Raw genomic sequence first — 13667 nt, 5'->3', positions numbered from 1 at the left:
GAATTAGAAAGGAAACGTTATTTAATGTGGCAAAAACTGTTATGCGTGGAACAGTGTCCCGTTTTCCACACCCCCCCTTTTCCCCCCAGTTTTCTTCCATTACCCCTTATAAGATATGAGAAAATACTAATTAGACATTTGGGTTATACCCATCTTTGCTTACCTAAAGTTTATGAATAGATAATGTTAAACCCTTAAACCACTTCATATTCTTTTCAACGAATTTATGGCATGTGCATGGTCTTTAGGAGAGACTAACTTAGGGGTGGGCAATTATTTCAGGCAGAGGGCCACTCACTGAGTTTTTCAAAGCCATCGAGGGCTTCATGACAGGCAGTTGGGGCAGATAAGTATTAATTTTCTAAATTTTTTAGGGGCCCCACAGGCCAGATAGAATGGCCTGGCGGGCTACGTTTTGTCCACCCCTGGACTAACTGGATCTTCTATAGGGATAGAAGCACAGTGTACAGAACTCATAGATCGTTAACATCATCACCTTTGTATATGAAACTGTAGCACTGGGAGAAATATGGTCCACTTATGAACCCTAGAAAAGAGGAGTTTGATGAAAATGATGTCATGCCCTTGACTGTATTTATTATTACCACTGAAACTGTGAATTTGAATCTACTGTTTGTGGCAGAGTTTATACTCCAGTGGAATTTATTTTTAGATGATATTTTTGTAATATTGAAGGGTGAATGTTTTAAAACACTGTCTGGCAAAATTTCAGAGCTGCGGGCTAGAACGTTAACAGCTTTGGGCTCGGGCCTGAGGTGAACCATTGTTCTGACGTGGCCACCACTGCTGCTTTTCCTGCCACTACTTTTCCTTAAACTCCGCCTGCAGCTGTGGTGCAACTCCCTGCATTTGGCCCTGGTGTGGGTACAGGCAAAGCCCCATGGCACCAAAGCTTGCTGGCTCTGTGGGCTGGATCCAGCCTGCAAGCCATATGTTGCTGAATTCATTTAAAAATACTCAGTTTTAAAAAAATTGAATTTAATGAAAAAAGAAAGGAATATCTTTTGAGGGTGATGAACAGAGATTAGGATTTGGAATTTATAGTGGCTCTGTGTAGTTCAAGTGAAATATTGCTTTTTAAGGGGACAGTAACTGTTAAGATCATATGTTACTGAACTATTAGATTTTTTCCCCTCTTTTCTTCAGTTTATTCTATACATTTGCCAACATAGTGAGTGTGGTCAGTTTCCCTGGGGTGGGGGGGTTGATGATAGAGACCTTTCCCGGGTTTTGCAAGTGGATATTTATTCCCAACAGCAACAGTGGAGCTCAAATTGACCTGGCAGGAAACAGGTCAGTTTGTACAGAACAAAAAAAACAGAAGAGAAACAATCATGAGTGTTGCTGTACATGCTGGCTGATGTTGGTAACCTAAAAAAGTATTCTGAACAGAAGATCAGAAAATTTGTAGCATTTTTAGAGGGACTGTACAAATAGATGCATTTATAAACTCATAAGTCTGTTTAAAGATGGCCTATTAAAATAGTCTTGCTTAAAATTTAGAGAATTTCAAAAGTAGTCTGTTTCCCCTTAAAAGTAATAAAGAGTAGTAAAAAATAAAGAATAGTTTAAAAAAAAAAAGTCTTTATTAGTGAGGCTGTTAAATCACTTTGTGTTAGATTTTTTTTTTCTTTGAAAGCAGTAAGATGTTTTTGGTATGCATGTTTATATTTTGAAATAACTTATATGTGAATTCACTAATACTGTCTGTCTTCCCAAATCAGGGAGTCAGTGTAGAGGCGGTTGATCCAGTATTTCAAGCCAAAATGTTGGATATGCTGAAACAGACAGGAAGGTAAGTAACTGTTTTACAGCAACATCTGAAGTTAGTGATGCTTTGTGCATGTTGTTTAGCCTGCATTATTCCTCCTCCTTCCTTCAAGTCCTGTTATCCAATGGGATGTTATCACTGCTGAAATGGATGTAATTAACCTAGAGTTGTGACTAATTTATTGCAGCCCATGTTATGTCTTCCCTTGAAGTGCAGGAGACAGACTTTGTATGCAGATCAGTGGAATATGCTTCCATCCCTGATTATCATATAATAGTCTGGGGTTGGAATGTTGCTCTACTTGAAATATGAAGCTGCTAGAGAATGGTGTTTTATAAGAAATAATGTTACTGTTTGTATTTGTAAAATTATAAAAACATCATAAGTTTATTTACAAGCATGTGGTTACTCTTTGTAGGTAAAAGAAAGGAAAAAAATACTTGATAAAAGGCGTCCTAGCGTTTAAACAAATTTTTGTTATTTAACTCTGTACCTCTCAACAGTTGTCATCTGCTTGCACAAATTCTTTTACTGTGGAAAAAACTTCAAAATTAATGTTAGCAAAAGGCTCAGCAGCTGAACAGAACAGTGCAAATTGCTTTTTGACTGAGTTCCTAGTTCTACTGCTGGTTTAATTGATATTTAATCCTTTCCCACCGTTGGTTCCCGTCGTCCATGTCTGAAATGGACTTTCTGCCGTGAAAATTCAACTCTTGACGCCAAGGAGTTAAAGAGTAGATATTTACTCAAGTGCTGAAAGGGTAAAAACTGGTTCAGGGAAGGTGTGGTAACAGGGTGAAAAACTGAAAGCATGATCTACCACTGCTAATGTGCATCCCTTAATGATAGCACTCCTTTGTCTCACTTATTCATGTCCATGTTTTCACCATACTATGGTAAGTAATTTAAATATTTCTAATGGTGCTTGTTTCACACCTATGTGTTTCATCTTTTGTCCTAATTTATACCCTGTTTCTTCTCATAGCCTATGTTTCTGTTGCTAGTACTGTTAGGAGTCTCAGAATGCCGTCTTTGTTTCAGGCCAGAGATGGTTGTTGGTTGGTATCATAGTCACCCTGGCTTTGGCTGTTGGCTGTCTGGTGTGGATATCAATACTCAACAGAGCTTTGAAGCCCTATCAGAAAGAGCAGTAGCTGTGGTGGTGGATCCTATCCAGAGTGTAAAAGGAAAGGTACAGTTGGTTTTTATTTTTTTTTTATTTACTAAAAAAAGATTTGAAGTTGAAACACAATGAAATGCATAGTAGGTCTTGAATTTTGGGCACACATTTAACAAAACTGTTTACAATTCTCTCAGGATATAAATGAACTGAAATCTGCTCTTCTTGACTGAGCCATATTATATTGAGCTATCTTATATATTTGCAATAATCAGTTCTCACTCTGATTAGCTGTTCAACACCCATTCAACCAGTTGAGCTTTTTCTAACTAAACAGACTAAAATATGTATATGCTGTGTACTAGATCATCTGAGATATTAAATTTTGGGTGTGTTGCTAAACCTTCTTAATAGCAAATTGGAATGAGTCCAGTCCCTTGCACAAGTAACAATAGTGATGCATTTTGTAGGCATTGAACATGATGGTTTCTGATGTTATCTGCATTCCAAATCTTTTAGACAATAAAAAGTTTGCCAAAGTCTTGGTCTAAACCATTCACATTTTTGAGTAAGGGTGGCAGATGAATGATTAAGTATGTTAAATGATTATGAAAAGAGATTAACTTGCAAAGCATATTGGGTTATAGTTGTCCTTTGTTGAAATCTCTTTTGTTCTTGTTTAGTTCTCTTTTTATTTCTTTCTAGCCCCATATGCCATTTTCCTATTTCCTGCCTCATGACAGCAGGGAGCAGCTCTATTATCACCTTCACAGAGCTGTCTGCAAATGTGAGAGGCAATTCGATTTTGCTCAACCACAGGGAGAGTGGATTAGAAAAAACTACAGAACGTACAGAAATTGGCTAGGTGGTTACTGCTTTAAAATACTGCTGAGGTGTTTTGTTTGAGCATGCACTTCCATTGTACTGTAGAATAATTATTAAAATAAATCATAATATATATGTATGACATTAATATAATTTTATAAATAGTACTTAAGTTTTTATAAATATTAGTTTGTCTTATCTGAAAGGCAATAGTTTGCTTATGGCAGATTATATTAATCCTCCAACTAAGGCAAATGTTTCCATGATTTCAAAATGTTCATCTATTAAAATATTATAGTTGAACTTTCTGATAGCACATTATTCTGTCAGATCAGATTTCCTAATTTGTTCTCCTTATTCTGGCTTCATTTACCAAAGCAAAAATTGTCTCTCTTATTATTAAAAAAAACAGAATAAGCCATTTAGCAGTACATTTTGGTATTCTAGAAGCTAGTAAAACAGAATTAAATTGATTGAAATGTCTATATATACCTGATTGTGTAATTGATGTATGGAAGGGGGGAGTGAAGTTTTTTGTTTTTTTTTTTTTTAAAGTGTTCTGGTAACATACTTAGTAATGCCTTTTTTTGTTTTGTTTTGTTTTTCCTCTGATGAAAATAAGGAAAGACTGCTTTTTATTGAGTCTATAGCAAATACAATCTGGATTGTATTACTACTGCATTTTAAATTACATATGTATCTATATTAAAATAATTGGTAAAAGCCTAGTGTTATCTTGACAATAGATCATACTCATCCTGCTGGACTTGTTAGTACCAAGTATATGATTTACCTTTTTTTTTTTTTTTTACCTATGCTTGTGAATATCCTCTTTGGGGAACAGCTAACCTTTGACTTTTTCTGCTTGGTTTTTCTGTTCTTTAGTTGGAACAGATTCATAAAGTCTGGAGTTTTTTGTTGAACATAAACATTTGTTTTGATCATTACTTTTCTCCTGACGTCAGCTTCTGTGGGGTTTTTTTCTTTATTACAAATCTTGCAATGTGTTCTTGTTCTTGTTGTTTCTTCCCTTAAAGCTCCAGCTCCTGGAGTCAAATGACCAAATGAAAATCCCTACTTTCATATTTTTTAAAAACGAGTAAGTTTCCTGATTGCAGCAAAAGAGCTCAAAAAGTACACCTTTGAAACATGACACTGGAAGTAAATAAAGGGAATCCCACAGTTACTTTTGATTTGCCACTTCTGATTTTTGGTGGCCTGACTCATAATTCTGTATGTTTTATGCTTTAATTAAAAGGATACTCTAAGAAAGGGAAACACTTTACAGCTTTTCTGGTCTGTACTAGATGCACTGCCAGTCTAGCTAGTATAGTAGACCAGGAAGTGCTGCTCACGTGGTGTTACCTTTTACTGACAAAACTGCATTACCTTATTTCTCTGTCTCCCACCTCCATCACAGCAAAAGAAGCTATACTGGCAAAAGCACAGTTTTGCTGGTGTAGCAGCCGCTACACCAGGGGGGCTTTTGCTGGCACAGCTATGTCAGTCGGAGATCACACCTCCTTGTATCTTTTACCAACAAAGCTATGCTGGCAAAAGATTGTGGTGTATACCTGGCCTGAGAGAGCTCCGAAAGCTGAACTGTGGTTTCCCTATTTTAATACAAGGTACATTTTGACTAAGATTAAAGTAATTACAAATAACACAATGACTGATATTTTAACTAGCCTATCTTTAAACCTTTGTGTAGATGGGGCAAGCTGGTTGAAGTAAATCTTAATGTGGAGCCCTGGTTCACCTTGATGAGCTACCCTGTTAAAATACAGCCTGTCCTGTGTACACTTATATTTTAAAACATGTTAGCTAATGTTCTTAAAGCAACAGGTTATCTGAATCTAGATTTACCTTTTGTAGTACCAGACAGCTGGCCTAATTAAGACATTTATCTCACTGCCAAGTTAAGCATGAGAATGCATATAAGGCTCAGCAGTTGAAGGCAGACGTTTTTCCAAGAGTTGATACAGCACTTAAAACTAAAGAAAATCATGGTGCTTTGGATATCTTGGAAGTAGCAAATAGTTATACTTATGAGTATGGCTTAAATGGGCTGATTCATAGCGTTTCCAAGGAGTAGTAGAGTATACTTGATGTGATTCTTCAGTGTGGAAGTTAGTCCTGAGAAACCAACCAAAGTCTTGTTAGTTTTACTCTGCTTCTGTTTGGGACTAGCAGCAGTGCTATTGGGATTGCCTGTTTGCAGGCTCCAGGAAACAAAAAGTATGATGATGCCGTTAAGCTATTTTGCTTGCACTTAGAACCAGATCCTAGTCCACCCATTGGACATCTATGTGCACTTTGGTGCTTAAATGTGATTCTATTCCATCCTGTTCAGGGCCCTGAAAGTATATTAATGCATCTCCTGTGTAACTTATCATCTGACACTTGACCTGAGTCAAATTCAGAAAGGAGGAGGGCCCAGCCACCTTTTTTGTATCCACAGTTTTTCAGGGTGGGAAAGGATCAGTTAAGTTCACTTACATACCTAAGAGGTAGAACAGAATCTGGCCCTTAGTATTTTGAAATGGATATTTCAGTTCCACAAAACTTGATGGCATGGGTCTCCACTTCAACTAAAGAAAGTTTTCTCACTAGTGAGATGTAGTGCTGACCTCTTTTTGCCTCACTTTGGCCTCTCCAGCTCATCAATATTATCCATAGGTACAGTGGACCAATTTTATAGGTCCATAAGTAACAATCTTGTGCGGGCCCTCTCCCGATCCTGCCTGGATTGCCATGTGCGAGCTCTCTCCTGATCCCATCTGGGTCGCCATGTGTGAGCTGGGGCAAGCCGGGGGCCCGTCTTTGTGCATACAGGCTGTGGCCGGCAGCCCGGGCACACGGGGCTGGAGAAAACCGCGGTGCGGTATAGTATGCTCGAGCTAGAATCAGTCACGGAGGCGTAATGGTTGATTGAAAAGATTATTTACTTACACCCAAGGTGGTCACAGTGTAGGCTGGTCAGCTTTCCAGGCACAGCTCCGCTTGAGTTCTCAGTGGAGGACTCTAATAAACTCGGTTCCTTGACCCCGGAGTGATTCAGGCTCCGCGGGTTCAAGAGTTCGTTCCCACGGAGCAGCTGTATCTCCGTGAGTGTTACTCGGTTCCCAGGTCCCCCGGAGCTGTTAAGACTTGGTGGGTTCGACAATGGGGTCCTTAGGACAGGGATACGTCTGGGCTGCGATCGGCGACGGGGAGAGGCTAGAGGTTAGTTGCCTTGGAGTCGTTAAGGCTCCGAGGGTACAGTAAATAGGTTCCCCGGAGTTGTTGAAGCTCCGTGGGTTCGACAAATTAAACCTCTGTTTCCCTCTTAAGGAAAAAGCTGGGTTCGAAAGGATCAGCAGCGCTTGGAGATCTTCACGCTCCTTTCCCGGGCCAATAATGTGGCTCGAATCTTAATACAAATGGCAGGAACTCCTTTGCATCGTGCATCACTATAATGCAAAAGAAATGCACTATGCAAAGAAAGCTACAGAACTGGCGGGAAAAGCTCCTGCACGCAGGTCCTCTGTTGCAGCAGAACACTCCACCGTGCAAAAGAGCTGCAATTTTGGCGGGAACATGATTTAGCGATGCTGAAGCACACTCAAACAAAAAAAAACACAACTTTGGGTTGTGACAAATCTAAATCTTTTTATCCATATTCTTAACTGTGTGCCAGCATTTCCTATGTATAGGTTAATGATACACCAACTATCCATAAAACTGTAACTCCCATCAAATACAGGGGTATCATAATAATATCAGCAACAATAATGAAACTTGGGTTGATTAGTTATCAGTACTACAATCCAGAGAATAAAAGAAAAATAAACTTGATTTTACTTGTAGGGATTAAATTACTTTAAAACTAAATTTATTCCAGTCAGTTAGGAACTTGACTAGGTTGTAGAAGGCAGTGACTCTAATTCCAGTTCTTGTTATTAATTTGCATCCTGAACTTTATCACATAACCTCTCATGTTTGTATCAATATATTATTCAGTAATGTATACATACCTTTGAAACCATGATGCCAGTGTCTAGTATATTGTGATAGATTATTTTAGTAAGGCTCTGTCAAAATAACTTCTGGAAAATATTTGTAATCATGTAGCAAAAACAACTTGGGTAATCTATATGTATTTTCAGGAGGGATGACTTTTCTTTATTTTTGTATTTTTTATTCTGTGTGCTAATCTTGTGACATGTCAGCAAACGTAAAGATATCATTGACCTTAAACTCAAACCACATACTGTTCATTCTGAAATTATTTTAGGATAATTTTGGAAGGTACTGAAATTGTTATGTCTTTCTCATTAAGAGATCTAAGGAGGGATATTGCATTTGGTGTTAAAACAATGTTTTAGAGATCCTGGAAACTGCAGTTGGGATGTTAGCTTGAAAATTAGAATTAATTTTCTGAAAACTCTTCATTCAAGCAGTTTCTCTCCAAAGAAACTCTGAATTGCTTATTTCTGTCATGGTTTATGGATTCTCATCCTACCTGTGAAAGTGGTCAGGTACATTCTATTGTTTTTTTTAAGCAGAGAATTAAGAAATGGGATTTCTTTTGTAATTCCCATTGTAATAGCCCCTAGAGGTGTCAGTCTAGCCTCAGTGGCCAGTTGTAGTAGATACTAAGAAAACACAAGTCTTTTCTCTAAATTGAGAGTTGTTAAGTAAAACTTTTATTATAATCATATTGCAGATGAAAAACCGAGGAACAGGGAGATTAAATGAAGATTGGGTCAGAGCTGGAAACCAAACCCAGATTTCCTAAGTTCCAATCCAGAATTTTTAACCACAAGGTCTATATGAACATACTACTTCTTTTTGTCACAGGCTTAGGTGTGTTTAAGTTTCAGTTTAGGATGATAAACCAAACAGCAGCAACTTTAGGAAAACACTGGATCAACTATTATCATTTAGAATTTTGTTGGCTTGCTTCATCCTATTTTTAATTCTTCCTGCACCAAGGAGATATATTCACTAAGTATAGTTGAGATGATTTATTAAGGCATTGAATAAGGAACTAAAATTCTACATAAGCATTGATAATATATCATCCTTGCAACCGCAACTCCATCTGTCATGTGCTGAATGATCTCCCTCTCTTTGTGGCAGTCTCTCCTTAAGGCACATTTCTTCTATGAAGCCTTGGAATTCTGATTCTCCTTCAGATATAAGTACCACTTCCAGATCTAGACTTCAGTCTGTCCTGCATGACTTACATTTTCTTTTATTTGTTTAGGTTTTAAACTCTGAGGAGGAGGGATTGTCATCCTTTGAACAGTGCTAAATATACATGTCCAGTCTTTTAGCATTGCTCTCTTCTGCTATATTCAAACTCCAAATGTTAAAAGACGATTTGCTTAATAAACACTTGACAACAGAAAAAGATAGCTGGACTGTGCTCCGAGACAGGTCTTTGTTGCAGATATTCATGGTCTGTAACCTAAATTTGGATTGCTTTGGAAGGAATTGGGAGGATTATCTGGTGATCAAAAGGTGTCAAGCCAAGGCTAGTCAAACAGATATTGGCTACTCTCTTTAGTATGTTAGAACTTCCCACATTAGCCTCAGCATTCTCCTTTACTATATTTAAAGCTTAAGTTAGTCTCCAACTTTTAACCTTGCTTATATTAGAATTTTCAAGTAGTTCCTGTATTCTTGTAGCTGAGAACGGAGTCTGTGCCTTTCTCCTTTCGTTTGTTTGGATCATTCACACTGAAAGAGAAGAGAATGAGTTTAAGAAGCCAGGGAAATATTGTTAAAATCACAAAAAATGGGTGAAAGGACAGATGTAATACTTGAAACTTGTATTTGAATATGTTTGTTTGTTTTTTTAAATCATACTTTGCAGTACATTTTTTAATTGCCTGAAACCATCTGAAAAGTTTACTTTAAAAATAAGACAGATTTATGTTTTTATGAAAGTAGATTGAAGAATGAATCTGTCCTATGCTCCTAGGTACTTTAGATTGCCATTAAAATACAATCTGGAATTACTAATCCTGCAGTTAGAGAGAATAGCAACCAACTAGGCAAAATTAAAAATAAAACTAGCAATTCTAATAAATTGGCTGCTGTGTAAGTGCCAAGGTTATTTGTTCTGAATTATTACACCAGTACCATTAAACATGAAAATATTCTTCTTTTCTTTTTTAACATATGCTATCAATTGTTCTGTGCCAAGACCATGTATTCTTTTTGCAACATTTATTATTAATATTTGACATGCGAAAATGCCTGTAGTCTGGTGTAAATGAAAAATTCTCAACTACTGTGCATTGTAAGAGTTCTGAAGCAGACATTATAATGCTTTATTTTAGTAGAAACTATTCTATGATAGGATGGGAACCTTCTGTATATTTGTGCTGTACTTAGCACATTTTGCGTACCACAACAGAATTAATAATATTTTTGTTCTTTCCATTACATTGTTGCAAAGAAAAGATTCAGTATTTTTAATAGGAATGACATTGCTATGAGGACATGTTTAATGGGCCTAAATCATTTCCCACGTGCAAAGTCGTTGAACTACTATAATAACCCTTTTTCCTCCAACCTGAATTAAAGAGTTCTTGGATATTTTTTGGTGCATGTATAGGCTGAGGGAAAATAGAAAGGTGGGAGGAATAAATAAAAAAATCAAGAAAACTTGACTCTTGCACCTTTTACTGCAGTTTTAGCATGTGATTATTGAACACCCTGTAGTAAATCATCATAAGGACAAATTAGGCACGAGATTTTGGCTGCTTTTTGAATGTGACTCACTTCTACATTGTCAAATGATGAAAACTGAAATCTTAGAAATATGCTTCCCCAACATTGTTACACCAGTATGGCTCAACTCTGCCCCAGGGTGACCTCTCCTACAGGTCATTCTTCACCCCCCCCCCCCCCCCCCCCCCCCCAAATCAACTGTTGACTGAATCTGGTGACACTGTCAACAAGAATGTCATTTGTGTGAGTGTTCTGTGATGTGGGCATCTGTCCTCTCAGAGTTTGAATGGGATTATAAATTCTTTTAACAGATAGTCAAATAACCACCATGTATCTGGAAATAGAGCAACTCATAGTATTAACTGAAAGATGGATATAACTCAGTGACCTAAAGATGAGACATCCTTATCTGATCTCAGCAAAATTTCATTCTTGAACTCAAACTTTCAGAACAAGGAAATTGTTATTTTTATACTGGCTTTGTTTTGATACAAGCAGGAAGCTAATTACTGGTGAATGTAAGAGCATGGTCAATTTTTTTGTTCCATTTTAGAATCATACTTTCTGTAGGAGAGCTACTACATTTACTCACATTATTCATGCACCTTTCCCAAAGAATTAGTCTTCTAAAATTGGGGTGCATGTCTTAAGAAGGGAAGCTTAATTTTTGCCCAGAATGGAAGCATGGAGATGCTGTAAAATAATTCTTGCCCCCTACAAACAGCCACATGAATTGCAGTCAATTTAGGTGTGAAATGGTTAAAACTAGAGCTTTTGCCTAAGCAGGAACAGGAGGATGAGTGAACTGAAGGTTAGGCTCTATGCTCGCTGCCTGTAGCTGTAACTGGAAAAATCTTTTTTTTTTTTTTTTTTTTTTCCCATTCTGTCTTCCCAAAAACAAGGTGCATGTCTTATTTGGGGATGTGTGTGGTATGCAAGAAAATGTGGTATTATCCTTGCATTATGATGCAGGTAGCTCTGTATTGATACTTCAGTTAAGACCAGTGTTTGTAAACGTTAGGCATAACATGCAAATCATGTACCCGTTAACATTCCATCACCCTAGTTTCATTTGAAAGCCAGCAGAATTTTATGCTAGTTACACTTTCCAAAGAACATTTTTGTGGCCCATGTGCTTTGAGTAAATAACTCTTTAAATTCCTGAATTGAATATTACAAAATGGAACATTACAGACCTTATTGTTAAAGTGAGTGTCAGTGTTCTGTAATTTTTTTGCAATACCATTTGGATTTTACCGTGCTCTAAATTAGGTGACAAATGTTTGCTTTGTAAACTGTTTTATAAGTTATTTTAGTTCATTCCCCTCCCTAAAACAAAAAAGCTCCAGGAAGACTTTTTGTTGAAAACTATTAAATGTTTAAATACCTTTTACCATGGTGAATGTCAAATAATCCATTTATCTTCATTAAGGCATATAGCTTTAAAACTTGTGGTTTTGCTGCTTGTGAGTTATGGATGCATGCCCTCACTTGTCAAGATAAATGTATTAAGACTGTAGTTCTCTCTTCTCCCAATATGGCTATTCAAGTTGTACAGCACATTTGACCATAGCAAGCAATTCTCCAAGGATAAACAAAGAAAATGCACATACTCCTAGGAATCTCTTTTCCAGAGCTAAAACTGACATTTTATAAATAATTTCCAAGTTTCAAACTTCAAACTCACAATCACAGCATTTCAGTGATATGCATTTGGCATGAGTCAGTTTTAGTTCTTAGTGCTTTTCATTGGAAATGGCATAAAAAGTAAGATTTCTCTGAATTTTTTATGTTGTGGGCTTACAAGGGACAGAAGATGTTCTTCACTTGTGGTTGTCTAACAGTGCATGGCAGCATAAATAACGAAATGGTCATAAACCCCAGCTGCACTTCCAAGGTCACATGTTCCATTTAATTTTTAAAGAATCTAGAAACAAACTAAGCAGTTGATAACAGGTCAGTTGCAGGTGATAAAAGATGTTTTAGATGGGACATTACTTCTTTTTCCACACCTGGCATAGCCACATTATATCTTTTGCAGAGTTTTTCTTATGCACTAGTAGGTTTGTTCATAAACATATGGCATAAACAATAAGTAGACTGTTTAATTTCAAGGCCACAGTATATTTTTAAAGATAGCTTCTGTATGTTATAGATTTTTGCCTCAAAAATGTTGATGTCACGGAAGTTTTAAATTGAAATAACAAGCCTGACAAACCTCTAACTAGCTTTATTATTTTATGTAGATTACCATATAAAATACAGGTACATTTTCATAAAAGGAGTAAGTAGACTTACAAAGACTTGGGAATGACGCATACAGTTCTAAAAGTATTATAGAAATAAATTTGACCAAAAAATTGTTTGTTTTTTCATATGCCAGCACTGAGACAGTCCATCCTAAAGAAATGTGGAAGTACAGCACTTATTTTTATCTCTCTGGCTCTGTAAATTTAAGTCCTTGTATTAAATAGTATACACCTGATCAGTCTATTTGAACATGTATCTTTTAAATTGGTTATGGATGGAAGTGTTCATTTTAAAAAGCCTAGATAATCTAGAGATTTGCTTCTGTAACACAGTGGCATAGTAATGGATAAAATATGTGAAAGAAAAACATGTTGAATCATATTTGGTGGTGTTCCGTACAAACAGCCAAAACATTATAAACTACTGTTGAGTTTAAAGATGCTTTGACTTTTGACTCTGCAGTCTTTGTTATTTGAACTCTATTGTAGGTTGTTGACCCCATGGAATTGCTTGAAAAATATCATATAGTTATTGTTTTTTAGATTATTATGGTTTTTGAAGCTAAGACAGATGTACAAAAAAGATGCAGTTTTTATTTTGTATTGGCAGCTTCCAAATATTTAGTATCTATTTCCAAGAGTTGCAATTAGTAAAGCATCCATGGTACTGAAATCCACACATCCCACAAGCTAATTATATTTGCAAGGTCAGATTGAATACATATTTTCAGAAAAATAAAGGGTTATATAAATGTGTCTTCTACTTGGCTGTTATATCACAGTTTGTTGATCTGGAGTATAATGTGTACAATTCACAAATTTGTCTGATAACAGAAAGTGGTGTGTGATTGTGTTTATTTTACTAACCAGTATATTCACAGCAATCACTTCCAAATATCTCTCCAGTAAAGATGTGTTAATTACAAAACAGACAAGGTCTTCTATTATATTAAAG

General features: G+C 36.6%; 1 protein-coding gene across 4 annotated transcripts in view; it reads left to right on the top strand.

Annotated features, from left to right (window-relative positions):
* The window catches only part of PSMD14 (proteasome 26S subunit, non-ATPase 14), a 68996-nt gene that overhangs the window by 38517 nt on the left and 16812 nt on the right, over window positions 1-13667 (top strand). For all 4 annotated transcript variants that reach the window (XM_025199951.1, XM_006020334.3, XM_025199949.1 and 1 more), the window contains 2 exons: window positions 1746-1816; window positions 2834-2984. In XM_025199951.1, the coding sequence (XP_025055736.1) occupies window positions 1746-1816; window positions 2834-2984 (222 nt within the window). The remainder of the gene's footprint in view (window positions 1-1745; window positions 1817-2833; window positions 2985-13667) is intronic.

This window comes from Alligator sinensis, unplaced genomic scaffold (assembly GCF_000455745.1).
Source record: "Alligator sinensis unplaced genomic scaffold, ASM45574v1 scaffold389_1, whole genome shotgun sequence".
Classification (NCBI taxonomy): domain Eukaryota; kingdom Metazoa; phylum Chordata; order Crocodylia; family Alligatoridae; genus Alligator; species Alligator sinensis.
The sequence above is the reverse complement of the archived record's forward strand: the minus strand, read 5'-3'. Positions and strand labels throughout refer to the sequence as shown.